Here is a 17,025-nt window from a genome sequence, read left to right on the forward strand (position 1 = left end):
ATCAAAAGTGACAAAGACATTTATAATTTTACAAAAGATTCTATTTCAAACAAACGCTGTTCTTTTGAACTTTCTATTCATTAAAGAATCTTGAAAAATAAAATGAATGACGGTTTCCACAAAAATCTGAAGCAGCAGAACCCAACTGTGTGTGTGTTGTGAAGCCGTGACTCGGGGTGTGTGTGTGTTGTGAAGCCGTGACTCGGGGTGTGTGTGTGTTGTGAAGCCGTGACTCGGGGTGTGTGTTGTGAAGTAGGGACTCAGGGTGTGTGTTTTTGTGAAGCCGTGAGTCGGGGTGTGTGTTGTGAAGTAGGGACTCAGGGTGTGTGTTGTTGTGAAGCCGTGACTCGGGGTGTGTGTTGTGAAGTAGGGACTCAGGGTGTGTGTTTTTGTGAAGCCGTGAGTCGGGGTGTGTGTTGTGAAGTAGGGACTCAGGGTGTGTGTTTTTGTGAAGCCGTGACTCGGGGTGTGTGTTGTGAAGTAGGGACTCAGGGTGTGTGTTGTTGTGAAGCCGTGACTCGGGGTGTGTGTTGTGAAGTAGGGACTCAGGGTGTGTGTTTTTGTGAAGCCGTGACTCGGGGTGTGTGTTGTGAAGTAGGGACTCAGGGTGTGTGTTGTTGTGAAGCCGTGACTCGGGGTGTGTGTTGTGAAGTAGGGACTCAGGGTGTGTGTTTTTGTGAAGCCGTGACTCGGGGTGTGTGTTGTTGTGAAGCCGTGACTCGGGGTGTGTGTTGTGAAGTAGGGACTCAGGGTGTGTGTTGTTGTGAAGCCGTGACTCAGGGTGTGTGTTGTTGTGAAGCCGTGACTCAGGGTGTGTGTTGTTGTGAAGCCGTGACTCAGGGTGTGTGTTGTGAAGCCGGGACTCGGTGTGTGTGTGGTTGTGAAGTAGGGACTCGGGGTGTGTGTGTGTTGTGAAGCCGTGACTCGGGGTGTGTGTTGTGAAGCCGGGACTCGGTGTGTGTGTGGTTGTGAAGTAGGGACTCGGGGTGTGTGTTGTTGTGAAGCCGTGACTCAGGGTGTGTGTGGTTGTGAAGCCGTGACTCGGGGTGTGTGTTGTGAAGCCGGGACTCGGTGTGTGTGTTGTTGTGAAGCCGTGACTCGGGGTGTGTGTTGTTATGAAGTAGGGACTCGGGGTGTGTGTTGTTGTGAAGCCGTGACTCAGGGTGTGTGTTGTTGTGAAGCCGTGACTCAGGGTGTGTGTTGTTGTGAAGCCGTGACTCAGGGTGTGTGTTTAGCGATGGTTGCGTACGTCACGTCCACCGGAGCCGGAGCCGGAGTTCTGGAGCGCTGGATGAACCGGAGACTGGAATACTGGACCGGAACCGCCTGGAGAACAACAACAAATCAATGTTCATCTGACTCTCAAAGCAGTCGAGCACAAGCTACCCTGACCAACAACACGAGAGTATTTGACAGGATCCACGAACTCAGACCTGGACATTGGAGTTGCCGCGCACACAGCGGACGCAGGAGACCGCCGCGGAGTCTGAAAGAGAAGCACTCGGGTAACTCACGCATGCAGGAGGAATCACCTTCACATGAGTTTTGTTTCATGAAGTTTATCTCACCTTTTCTGAAACAGAGCACACAAGCGCAGAGAAACCCGCAGAACACACACGCAGCACACACACACACACTGATGCAGAGCGCAGAACAGCCCACGCCTGATGGTGAAGCGTCTGAAACAACAAAACCACACGATCAACAGCAGTGGAAACTACAGCAGATTCACTGGAACACATGAACGACAGAGACGAGCTGCTGTACACACACACACACACACACACACACACACACACACACACACACACACACACACACACACACACACTTCTGTGATTCGTCAAATAATGACCAACTGACTGAGGATGGAGATTGTGTGAATAAAGAGACATTTATTGCATCTATATTGCATTTGTTGTGTTGTCAACAAATAAAGCATAAAGCAAATTTTAACTGAATAAAAATAAATAAACAAATAATAAAGTACACATACACAAATATACATCTCTCTCTCTCTCTCTCTCTCTCTCTCTCTCTCTCTCTCTCTATATATATATACATACTGTGTGTATATCACAGATTGTTGTTATCATTACATAAAGCTTTAAAAAAAATCTGTTACTTGAAATACAGTGTAAATGAATTAAAAGCTAATTTTAAGCTAATTTTAAGCTAAACAAAAATTGGAAATGTTTCCTTGGCAATAAACTGAAATAAGTTTAGGTTGAAACACTAAAATTGTTACCTGGCTGGAAATGAATAAAAACCAAAAACTGAAATAAAAAGAAATGAAACCAAATAGCAATATATAAAAAAGAGAGAGATAAAAGCACATAACATAATTACTAAAAACTAAACTAAAATTAATATGAAAACTAAGAATAGTCAATACACACACACATATATGTATATACTGTACACTGAACAAAATTATAAACACAACACTTTTGTTTTTGCCCCATTTTTCATGAGCTGAACTCAAAGATCTAAGACTTTTTCTATGTACACAAAAGGCCATTTCTCTCAAATATTGTTCACAAATCTGTCTAAATCTGTGTTAGTGAGCACTTCTCCTTTGCCGAGATGATCCATCCACCGCACAGGTGTGGCGTATCAAGATGCTGATTAGACAGCATGATTATTGCACAGGTGTGCCTTAGGCTGGCCACAATAAAAGACCACTCTAAAATGTGCGATGTGATCTTCACTGTCCTCTATAATGATTCAGTGTATCGATGTGATCTTCACTGTCCTCTATAATGATTCAGTGTATCGATGTGATCTTCACTGTCCTCTATAATGATTCAGTGTATCAATGTGATCTTCACTGTCCTCTATAATGATTCAGTGTATCGATGTGATCTTCACTGTCCTCTATAATGATTCAGTGTATCGATGTGATCTTCACTGTCCTCTATAATGATTCAGTGTATCGATGTGATCTTCACTGTCCTCTATAATGATTCAGTGTATCGATGTGATCTTCACTGTCCTCTATAATGATTCAGTGTATCGATGTGATCTTCACTGTCCTCTATAATGATTCAGTGTATCGATGTGATCTTCACTGTCCTCTATAATGATTCAGTGTATCGATGTGATCTTCACTGTCCTCTATAATGATTCAGTGTATCGATGTGATCTTCACTGTCCTCTGTAATGATTCAGTGTATCGATGTGATCTTCACTGTCCTCTATAATGATTCAGTGTATCGATGTGATCTTCACTGTCCTCTACAATGATTCAGTGTATCGATGTGATCTTCACTGTCCTCTATAATGATATAGTGTATCGATGTGATCTTCACTGTCCTCTACAATGATTCAGTGTATCGATGTGATCTTCACTGTCCTCTATAATGATACAGTGTATCGATGTGATCTTCACTGTCCTCTATAATGATCCAGTGTATCGATGTGATCTTCACTGTCCTCTATAATGATTCAGTGTATCGATGTGATCTTCACTGTCCTCTACAATGATTCAGTGTATCGATGTGATCTTCACTGTCCTCTATAATGATATAGTGTATCGATGTGATCTTCACTGTCCTCTACAATGATTCAGTGTATCGATGTGATCTTCACTGTCCTCTATAATGATTCAGTGTATCGATGTGATCTTCACTGTCCTCTATAATGATTCAGTGTATCGATGTGATCTTCACTGTCCTCTATAATGATTCAGTGTATCGATGTGATCTTCACTGTCCTCTATAATGATTCAGTGTATCGATGTGATCTTCACTGTCCTCTATAATGATTCAGTGTATCGATGTGATCTTCACTGTCCTCTATAATGATTCAGTGTATCGATGTGATCTTCACTGTCCTCTATAATGATCCAGTGTATCGATGTGATCTTCACTGTCCTCTATAATGATTCAGTGTATCGATGTGATCTTCACTGTCCTCTATAATGATTCAGTGTATCGATGTGATCTTCACTGTCCTCTATAATGATTCAGTGTATCGATGTGATCTTCACTGTCCTCTATAATGATACAGTGTATCGATGTGATCTTCACTGTCCTCTATAATGATTCAGTGTATCGATGTGATCTTCACTGTCCTCTATAATGATCCAGTGTATCGATGTGATCATCACTGTCCTCTATAATGATACAGTGTATCGATGTGATCTTCACTGTCCTCTATAATGATACAGTGTATCGATGTGATCTTCACTGTCCTCTATAATGATTCAGTGTATCGATGTGATCATCACTGTCCTCTATAATGATACAGTGTATCGATGTGATCATCACTGTCCTCTATAATGATACAGTGTATCGATGTGATCTTCACTGTCCTCTATAATGATACAGTGTATCGATGTGATCTACACTGTCCTCTATAATGATACAGTGTATCGATGTGATCTTCACTGTCCTCTATAATGATTCAGTGTATCGATGTGATCTTCACTGTCCTCTATAATGATTCAGTGTATCGATGTGATCTTCACTGTCCTCTATAATGATTCAGTGTATCGATGTGATCTTCACTGTCCTCTATAATGATTCAGTGTATCGATGTGATCTTCACTGTCCTCTATAATGATTCAGTGTATCGATGTGATCTTCACTGTCCTCTATAATGATATAGTGTATCGATGTGATCTTCACTGTCCTCTATAATGATCCAGTGTATCGATGTGATCTTCACTGTCCTCTATAATGATTCAGTGTATCGATGTGATCTTCACTGTCCTCTATAATGATAGTGTATCGATGTGATCTTCACTGTCCTCTATAATGATCCAGTGTATCGATGTGATCTTCACTGTCCTCTATAATGATTCAGTGTATCGATGTGATCTTCACTGTCCTCTATAATGATAGTGTATCGATGTGATCTTCACTGTCCTCTATAATGATCCAGTGTATCGATGTGATCTTCACTGTCCTCTATAATGATTCAGTGTATCGATGTGATCTTCACTGTCCTCTATAATGATTCAGTGTATCGATGTGATCTTCACTGTCCTCTATAATGATACAGTGTATCGATGTGATCTTCACTGTCCTCTATAATGATTCAGTGTATCGATGTGATCTTCACTGTCCTCTATAATGATTCAGTGTATCGATGTGATCTTCACTGTCCTCTATAATGATACAGTGTATCGATGTGATCTTCACTGTCCTCTATAATGATTCAGTGTATCGATGTGATCTTCACTGTCCTCTATAATGATTCAGTGTATCGATGTGATCTACACTGTCCTCTATAATGATTCAGTGTATCGATGTGATCTTCACTGTCCTCTATAATGATACAGTGTATCGATGTGATCTTCACTGTCCTCTATAATGATTCAGTGTATCGATGTGATCTTCACTGTCCTCTATAATGATTCAGTGTATCGATGTGATCTTCACTGTCCTCTATAATGATACAGTGTATCGATGTGATCTACACTGTCCTCTATAATGATTCAGTGTATTGATGTGATCTTCACTGTCCTCTATAATGATTCAGTGTATCGATGTGATCATCACTGTCCTCTATAATGATACAGTGTATCGATGTGATCTTCACTGTCCTCTATAATGATTCAGTGTATCGATGTGATCTTCACTGTCCTCTATAATGATATAGTGTATCGATGTGATCTTCACTGTCCTCTATAATGATCCAGTGTATCGATGTGATCTTCACTGTCCTCTATAATGATACAGTGTATCGATGTGATCTTCACTGTCCTCTATAATGATTCAGTGTATCGATGTGATCTTCACTGTCCTCTATAATGATACAGTGTATCGATGTGATCTTCACTGTCCTCTATAATGATTCAGTGTATCGATGTGAACATCACTGACCTGTGAGAGTGAGTCTGACCGCGGTCCCGAAGCGCAGGCTCCTCAGACTGGTTCCAGTAGAGCAGAAGTAAAGGCCGAGATCCTCGTCTCTGAGGCTGAAGATCCTCAGACTCACAGACTCCAGTCGCCTGTCGGCCTGAAGCTCAAACCGGCTTTCCTCCTTGTGTTCGACTATAAACGCTTCTCTCTGCAGGCCTCCTCTGCTCGCAGACACCAGTAAAGTCATGTTCTCCCCGGAGCCCAGCCGGAACCAGGCCAGGACAGCGCTGGAGTTACTGTGAGAGTCACAGGGTAGAGAGACGTTCTGCTGGAGCTGGACACTCATGTTCACCGCAGGAACACACACCACACACACCACACCGAGACCTGGGGTCAACAACACACAACACATCAGATCTTCAGCAGGAACACACACCACACACACCGCACCGAGACCTGGGGTCAACAACACACAACACATCAGATCTTCAGCAGGAACACACACCACACACACCACACCGAGACCTGGGGTCAACAACACACACCACACAACACACATCAGATCTTCAGCAGGAACACACACCACACACACCACACCGAGACCTGGGGTCAACAACACACACCACATCAGATCTTCAGCAGGAACACACACCACACACACCGCACCGAGACCTGGGGTCAACAACACACAACACATCAGATCTTCAGCAGGAACACACACCACACACACCGCACCGAGACCTGGGGTCAACAACACACAACACATCAGATCTTCAGCAGGAACACACACCACACAGAGACCTGGGGTCAACAACACACAACACATCAGATCTTCAGCAGGAACACACACCACACACACCGCACCGAGACCTGGGGTCAACAACACACAACACACACACATCAGATCTTCAGCAGGAACACACACCACACACACCGCACCGAGACCTGGGGTCAACAACACACACCACATCAGATCTTCAGCAGGAACACACACCACACACACCGCACCGAGACCTGGGGTCAACAACACACACCACACAACACATCAGATCTTCAGCAGGAACACACACCACACACACCACACCGAGACCTGGGGTCAACAACACACAACACATCAGATCTTCAGCAGGAACACACACCACACACACCGCACCGAGACCTGGGGTCAACAACACACAACACATCAGATCTTCAGCAGGAACACACACCACACACACCGCACCGAGACCTGGGGTCAACAACACACAACACATCAGATCTTCAGCAGGAACACACACCACACACACCGCACCGAGACCTGGGGTCAACAACACACACCACACAACACACATCAGATCTTCAGCAGGAACACACACCACACACACCACACCGAGACCTGGGGTCAACAACACACAACACATCAGATCTTCAGCAGGAACACACACCACACACACCGCACCGAGACCTGGGGTCAACAACACACACCACACAACACACATCAGATCTTCAGCAGGAACACACACCACACACACCACACCGAGACCTGGGGTCAACAACACACACCACACAACACATCAGATCTTCAGCAGGAACACACACCACACACACCACACCGAGACCTGGAGTCAACAACACACAACACATCAGATCTTCAGCAGGAACACACACCACACACACCACACCGAGACCTGGGGTCAACAACACACACCACACAACACACATCAGATCTTCAGCAGGAACACACACCACACACACTGCACCGAGACCTGGGGTCAACAACACACAACACACACACATCAGATCTTCAGCAGGAACACACACCACACACACCACACCGAGACCTGGAGTCAACAACACACAACACATCAGATCTTCAGCAGGAACACACACCACACACACCACACCGAGACCTGGGGTCAACAACACACACCACACAACACACATCAGATCTTCAGCAGGAACACACACCACACACACCACACCGAGACCTGGGGTCAACAACACACACCACACAACACATCAGATCTTCAGCAGGAACACACACCACACACACCGCACCGAGACCTGGGGTCAACAACACACACCACACAACACATCAGATCTTCAGCAGGAACACACACCACACACACCACACCGAGACCTGGGGTCAACAACACACACCACACAACACACATCAGATCTTCAGCAGGAACACACACCACACACACCACACCGAGACCTGGGGTCAACAACACACACCACACAACACATCAGATCTTCAGCAGGAACACACACCACACACACCGCACCGAGACCTGGGGTCAACAACACACAACACACAACACATCAGATCTTCAGCAGGAACACACACCACACACACCACACCGAGACCTGGGGTCAACAACACACACCACACAACACATCAGATCTTCAGCAGGAACACACACCACACACACCACACCGAGACCTGGGGTCAACAACACACACCACACAACACATCAGATCTTCAGCAGGAACACACACCACACACACCGCACCGAGACCTGGGGTCAACAACACACACCACACAACACACATCAGATCTTCAGCAGGAACACACACCACACACACCACACCGAGACCTGGAGTCAACAACACACAACACATCAGATCTTCAGCAGGAACACACACCACACACACCACACCGAGACCTGGGGTCAACAACACACACCACACAACACACATCAGATCTTCAGCAGGAACACACACCACACACACCACACCGAGACCTGGGGTCAACAACACACACCACACAACACATCAGATCTTCAGCAGGAACACACACCACACACACCGCACCGAGACCTGGGGTCAACAACACACACCACACAACACATCAGATCTTCAGCAGGAACACACACCACACACACCACACCGAGACCTGGGGTCAACAACACACACCACACAACACACATCAGATCTTCAGCAGGAACACACACCACACACACCGCACCGAGACCTGGGGTCAACAACACACAACACACAACACATCAGATCTTCAGCAGGAACACACACCACACACACCACACCGAGACCTGGGGTCAACAACACACACCACACAACACATCAGATCTTCAGCAGGAACACACACCACACACACCGCACCGAGACCTGGGGTCAACAACACACACCACACAACACATCAGATCTTCAGCAGGAACACACACCACACACACCACACCGAGACCTGGGGTCAACAACACACACCACACAACACATCAGATCTTCAGCAGGAACACACACCACACACACCGCACCGAGACCTGGGGTCAACAACACACAACACACAACACATCAGATCTTCAGCAGGAACACACACCACACACACCACACCGAGACCTGGGGTCAACAACACACACCACACAACACATCAGATCTTCAGCAGGAACACACACCACACACACCACACCGAGACCTGGGGTCAACAACACACACCACACAACACATCAGATCTTCAGCAGGAACACACACCACACACACCGCACCGAGACCTGGGGTCAACAACACACACCACACAACACACATCAGATCTTCAGCAGGAACACACACCACACACACCACACCGAGACCTGGGGTCAACAACACACACCACACAACACATCAGATCTTCAGCAGGAACACACACCACACACACCACACCGAGACCTGGGGTCAACAACACACACCACACAACACACATCAGATCTTCAGCAGGAACACACACCACACACACCGCACCGAGACCTGGGGTCAACAACACACAACACACACCACACATCAGATCTTCAGCAGGAACACACACCACACACACTGCACCGAGACCTGGGGTCAACAACACACACCACACAACACATCAGATCTTCAGCAGGAACACACACCACACACACCACACCGAGACCTGGGGTCAACAACACACACCACACAACACATCAGATCTTCAGCAGGAACACACACCACACACACCGCACCGAGACCTGGGGTCAACAACACACACCACACAACACACATCAGATCTTCAGCAGGAACACACACCACACACACCGCACCGAGACCTGGGGTCAACAACACACAACACACACCACACATCAGATCTTCAGCAGGAACACACACCACACACACTGCACCGAGACCTGGGGTCAACAACACACACCACACAACACATCAGATCTTCAGCAGGAACACACACCACACACACCACACCGAGACCTGGGGTCAACAACACACACCACACAACACACATCAGATCTTCAGCAGGAACACACACCACACACACCGCACCGAGACCTGGGGTCAACAACACACAACACACACACATCAGATCTTCAGCAGGAACACACACCACACACACCACACCGAGACCTGGGGTCAACAACACACACCACACAACACACATCAGATCTTCAGCAGGAACACACACCACACACACCACACCGAGACCTGGGGTCAACAACACACACCACACAACACACATCAGATCTTCAGCAGGAACACACACCACACACACCACACCGAGACCTGGGGTCAACAACACACACCACACAACACATCAGATCTTCAGCAGGAACACACACCACACACACCGCACCGAGACCTGGGGTCAACAACACACACCACACAACACACATCAGATCTTCAGCAGGAACACACACCACACACACCGCACCGAGACCTGGGGTCAACAACACACAACACACACACATCAGATCTTCAGCAGGAACACACACCACACACACCACACCGAGACCTGGGGTCAACAACACACAACACATCAGATCTTCAGCAGGAACACACACCACACACACCACACCGAGACCTGGGGTCAACAACACACACAACACACCACACATCAGATCTTCAGCAGGAACACACACCACACACACTGCACCGAGACCTGGGGTCAACAACACACAACACACACACATCAGATCTTCAGCAGGAACACACACCACACACACCACACCGAGACCTGGGGTCAACAACACACACACACACATCAGATCTTCAGCAGGAACACACACCACACACACCACACCGAGACCTGGGGTCAACAACACACACCACACAACACATCAGATCTTCAGCAGGAACACACACCACACACACCACACCGAGACCTGGGGTCAACAACACACAACACACACACATCAGATCTTCAGCAGGAACACACACCACACACACCGCACCGAGACCTGGGGTCAACAACACACACCACACAACACACATCAGATCTTCAGCAGGAACACACACCACACACACCGCACCGAGACCTGGGGTCAACAACACACACCACACAACACACATCAGATCTTCAGCAGGAACACACACCACACACACTGCACCGAGACCTGGGGTCAACAACACACACCACACAACACATCAGATCTTCAGCAGGAACACACACCACACACACCACACCGAGACCTGGGGTCAACAACACACAACACACACACATCAGATCTTCAGCAGGAACACACACCACACACACCGCACCGAGACCTGGGGTCAACAACACACACCACACAACACATCAGATCTTCAGCAGGAACACACACCACACACACCACACCGAGACCTGGGGTCAACAACACACACCACACAACACATCAGATCTTCAGCAGGAACACACACCACACACACCACACCGAGACCTGGGGTCAACAACACACAACACACACACATCAGATCTTCAGCAGGAACACACACCACACACACCGCACCGAGACCTGGGGTCAACAACACACACACATCAGATCTTCAGCAGGAACACACACCACACACACCGCACCGAGACCTGGGGTCAACAACACACACCACACAACACACATCAGATCTTCAGCAGGAACACACACCACACACACCGCACCGAGACCTGGGGTCAACAACACACAACACACACACATCAGATCTTCAGCAGGAACACACACCACACACACCACACCGAGACCTGGGGTCAACAACACACACCACACAACACATCAGATCTTCAGCAGGAACACACACCACACACACCGCACCGAGACCTGGGGTCAACAACACACACCACACAACACATCAGATCTTCAGCAGGAACACACACCACACACACCGCACCGAGACCTGGGGTCAACAACACACACCACACAACACACATCAGATCTTCAGCAGGAACACACACCACACACACCACACCGAGACCTGGGGTCAACAACACACAACACACACACATCAGATCTTCAGCAGGAACACACACCACACACACCACACCGAGACCTGGGGTCAACAACACACACCACACAACACATCAGATCTTCAGCAGGAACACACACCACACACACCGCACCGAGACCTGGGGTCAACAACACACAACACACACACATCAGATCTTCAGCAGGAACACACACCACACACACCGCACCGAGACCTGGGGTCAACAACACACACCACACAACACACATCAGATCTTCAGCAGGAACACACACCACACACACCACACCGAGACCTGGGGTCAACAACACACAACACATCAGATCTTCAGCAGGAACACACACCACACACACCGCACCGAGACCTGGGGTCAACAACACACAACACACACACATCAGATCTTCAGCAGGAACACACACCACACACACCGCACCGAGACCTGGGGTCAACAACACACACACATCAGATCTTCAGCAGGAACACACACCACACACACCACACCGAGACCTGGGGTCAACAACACACACCACACAACACATCAGATCTTCAGCAGGAACACACACCACACACACCACACCGAGACCTGGAGTCAACAACACACAACACATCAGATCTTCAGCAGGAACACACACCACACACACCACACCGAGACCTGGAGTCAACAACACACAACACATCAGATCTTCAGCAGGAACACACACCACACACACCACACCGAGACCTGGGGTCAACAACACACACCACACACACATCAGATCTTCAGCAGGAACACACACCACACACACCACACCGAGACCTGGGGTCAACAACACACACCACATCAGATCTTCAGCAGGAACACACACCACACACACCGCACCGAGACCTGGGGTCAACAACACACATCAGATCTTCAGCAGGAACACACACCACACACACTGCACCGAGACCTGGGGTCAACAACACACACCACACAACACACATCAGATCTTCAGCAGGAACACACACCACACACACCGCACCGAGACCTGGGGTCAACAACACACAACACATCAGATCTTCAGCAGGAACACACACCACACACACCACACCGAGACCTGGAGTCAACAACACACAACACATCAGATCTTCAGCAGGAACACACACCACACACACCGCACCGAGACCTGGGGTCAACAACACACAACACATCAGATCTTCAGCAGGAACACACACCACACACACCGCACCGAGACCTGGGGTCAACAACACACAACACACAACACACATCAGATCTTCAGCAGGAACACACACCACACACACCGCACCGAGACCTGGGGTCAACAACACACAACACATCAGATCTTCAGCAGGAACACACACCACACACACCGCACCGAGACCTGGGGTCAACAACACACAACACACAACACACATCAGATCTTCAGCAGGAACACACACCACACACACCACACCGAGACCTGGGGTCAACAACACACAACACATCAGATCTTCAGCAGGAACACACACCACACACACCACACCGAGACCTGGGGTCAACAACACACAACACATCAGATCTTCAGCAGGAACACACACCACACACACCACACCGAGACCTGGGGTCAACAACACACAACACATCAGATCTTCAGCAGGAACACACACCACACACACCACACCGAGACCTGGGGTCAACAACACACAACACACAACACATCAGATCTTCAGCAGGAACACACACCACACACACCGCACCGAGACCTGGGGTCAACAACACACAACACACACACATCAGATCTTCAGCAGGAACACACACCACACACACCACACCGAGACCTGGGGTCAACAACACACACCACATCAGATCTTCAGCAGGAACACACACCACACACACCGCACCGAGACCTGGGGTCAACAACACACACCACACACACCACACCGAGACCTGGGGTCAACAACACACAACACACACACCACACCGAGACCTGGGGTCAACAACACACACCACACACACCACACCGAGACCTGGGGTCAACAACACACACCACACACACCACACCGAGACCTGGGGTCAACAACACACAACACACAACACATCAGATCTTCAGCAGGAACACACACCACACACACCACACCGAGACCTGGGGTCAACAACACACACCACACAACACATCAGATCTTCAGCAGGAACACACACCACACACACCGCACCGAGACCTGGGGTCAACAACACACAACACACACACATCAGATCTTCAGCAGGAACACACACCACACACACCACACCGAGACCTGGGGTCAACAACACACACCACACACACCACACCGAGACCTGGGGTCAACAACACACACCACACAACACATCAGATCTTCAGCAGGAACACACACCACACACACCACACCGAGACCTGGGGTCAACAACACACACCACACAACACATCAGATCTTCAGCAGGAACACACACCACACACACCGCACCGAGACCTGGGGTCAACAACACACAACACACACACATCAGATCTTCAGCAGGAACACACACCACACACACCGCACCGAGACCTGGGGTCAACAACACACAACACACAACACATCAGATCTTCAGCAGGAACACACACCACACACACCACACCGAGACCTGGGGTCAACAACACACACCACACAACACATCAGATCTTCAGCAGGAACACACACCACACACACCACACCGAGACCTGGGGTCAACAACACACACCACACAACACACATCAGATCTTCAGCAGGAACACACACCACACACACCACACCGAGACCTGGGGTCAACAACACACACCACACAACACATCAGATCTTCAGCAGGAACACACACCACACACACCACACCGAGACCTGGGGTCAACAACACACACCACACAACACATCAGATCTTCAGCAGGAACACACACCACACACACCACACCGAGACCTGGGGTCAACAACACACAACACATCAGATCTTCAGCAGGAACACACACCACACACACCGCACCGAGACCTGGGGTCAACAACACACATCAGATCTTCAGCAGGAACACACACCACACACACCGCACCGAGACCTGGGGTCAACAACACACAACACATCAGATCTTCAGCAGGAACACACACCACACACACCGCACCGAGACCTGGGGTCAACAACACACATCAGATCTTCAGCAGGAACACACACCACACACACCGCACCGAGACCTGGGGTCAACAACACACAACACATCAGATCTTCAGCAGGAACACACACCACACACACCGCACCGAGACCTGGGGTCAACAACACACATCAGATCTTCAGCAGGAACACACACCACACACACCACACCGAGACCTGGGGTCAACAACACACACCACACAACACATCAGATCTTCAGCAGGAACACACACCACACACACCACACCGAGACCTGGGGTCAACAACACACACCACACAACACATCAGATCTTCAGCAGGAACACACACCACACACACCGCACCGAGACCTGGGGTCAACAACACACCACACAACACATCAGATCTTCAGCAGGAACACACACCACACACACCACACCGAGACCTGGGGTCAACAACACACACAACACATCAGATCTTCAGCAGGAACACACACCACACACACCACACCGAGACCTGGGGTCAACAACACACAACACACACACATCAGATCTTCAGCAGGAACACACACCACACACACCGCACCGAGACCTGGGGTCAACAACACACACCACACAACACACATCAGATCTTCAGCAGGAACACACACCACACACACCGCACCGAGACCTGGGGTCAACAACACACAACACACAACACATCAGATCTTCAGCAGGAACACACACCACACACACCGCACCGAGACCTGGGGTCAACAACACACACCACACAACACACATCAGATCTTCAGCAGGAACACACACCACACACACCGCACCGAGACCTGGGGTCAACAACACACAACACACAACACACATCAGATCTTCAGCAGGAACACACACCACACACACCACATAGAAGTCAGTCATTATAAAGCGTCTAGTTTACTCACTAACTAACAGAATCAGTCTGAAGATCATCGTTCAGTCAGATGGAGTTTGACTCTGAGGGTCTCGCTTATAAACGCTCATGTTTAACACTAGCCGGGTCAGGCTTACACTCGTCAACCACAGAGGGGTCGCTGGTGCCACTGAAGGGAAGACTGCCTTTCAACAACACACTTAAGTTTCGGTTTACAGGGAAAAGAAAACTACAGCTCCGTCCACAGACTGCATGAGGAGCAGGGGTTAGATGAGTCCACACACACACACACACACACACACACACACACACACACACACACACACACACACACACACACACACACACGTGTCATTCCTGGCATGTAAGACCAGCATCCCATGCTTTCTGGTTTATATCTGGGCTTTCTCCGTGAGAGAGGAGCCCGTGATCTCTGAGCTGAACCGGAGCGAGAGCCAGACGAGATGAAGTTTCGGTTTCGTGTTTGACGTCAGGAGCGCTGAAGGGATTCTGAAACTGAGCATTTCATCTCATGCCCTTCCTCCAGTTCCTGTCTTCAGTGTCGGCCGATGGCGATCTGAGGAACTGATGAAGGAAAACCCCTTTAATACTCTTTATGAGTCATAATCATAAATACAGTGCATGTTCACAATGACTCAAAAGAATGATTTAAACTCTGTTTTACATCTGATATACACATTTAGATTAAATATGCCATTCTCATTAATGGAGTTAATACACAGGAAATCATTACTGAGAAATAAATAGTAATATTAGTAGTGTATGCGCTGCTGTTGAACACTTCTCCTGAGGCGTGCTGTGTGTTAGTGTTTGATTAGTGCATGATAACAGCAGAATATTTACACACAAATAATGCACAATAAGGCCTCTGTTTACATTAAAAATCTAAAGCAATTAAAAATACTATTTGGTCAGTGGAACAGATTAAGAAAAACTTTTCTCTAAAATGTATTTTATACTATTTGATTTATTTTTTCAAAAACAAGTCAAGGATCGGCAACTCCGCCCCCTGGATCTGATCCAACTCCGCCCCCTAGATCTGGATCCAACTCC

The 17,025-nt window shown here is 48.3% G+C and overlaps 1 protein-coding gene across 1 annotated transcript; it reads right to left on the minus strand.

The window, feature by feature from the left end:
• Positions 1 to 1,021: 1,021 nt before the first annotated feature.
• LOC307163831 (uncharacterized protein) lies at positions 1,022 to 16,420 on the minus strand. The gene is made up of 5 exons (XM_079880071.1): positions 16,298 to 16,420; positions 5,832 to 6,197; positions 1,569 to 1,679; positions 1,434 to 1,486; positions 1,022 to 1,326 (listed from the first exon to the last, which is right to left on the minus strand). The coding sequence occupies exons 1-5, from the start codon at positions 16,326 to 16,328 to the stop codon at positions 1,219 to 1,221; spliced, it is 669 nt and encodes a 222-aa protein (XP_079736197.1). The 5' UTR covers positions 16,329 to 16,420; the 3' UTR covers positions 1,022 to 1,218.
• Between the last annotated feature and the right edge of the window lie 605 nt (positions 16,421 to 17,025).

The sequence above is a fragment of the Squalius cephalus genome, assembly GCF_949319135.1.
Source record: "Squalius cephalus genome assembly, chromosome: 8".
Taxonomy (NCBI): Eukaryota; Metazoa; Chordata; class Actinopteri; order Cypriniformes; family Leuciscidae; genus Squalius; species Squalius cephalus.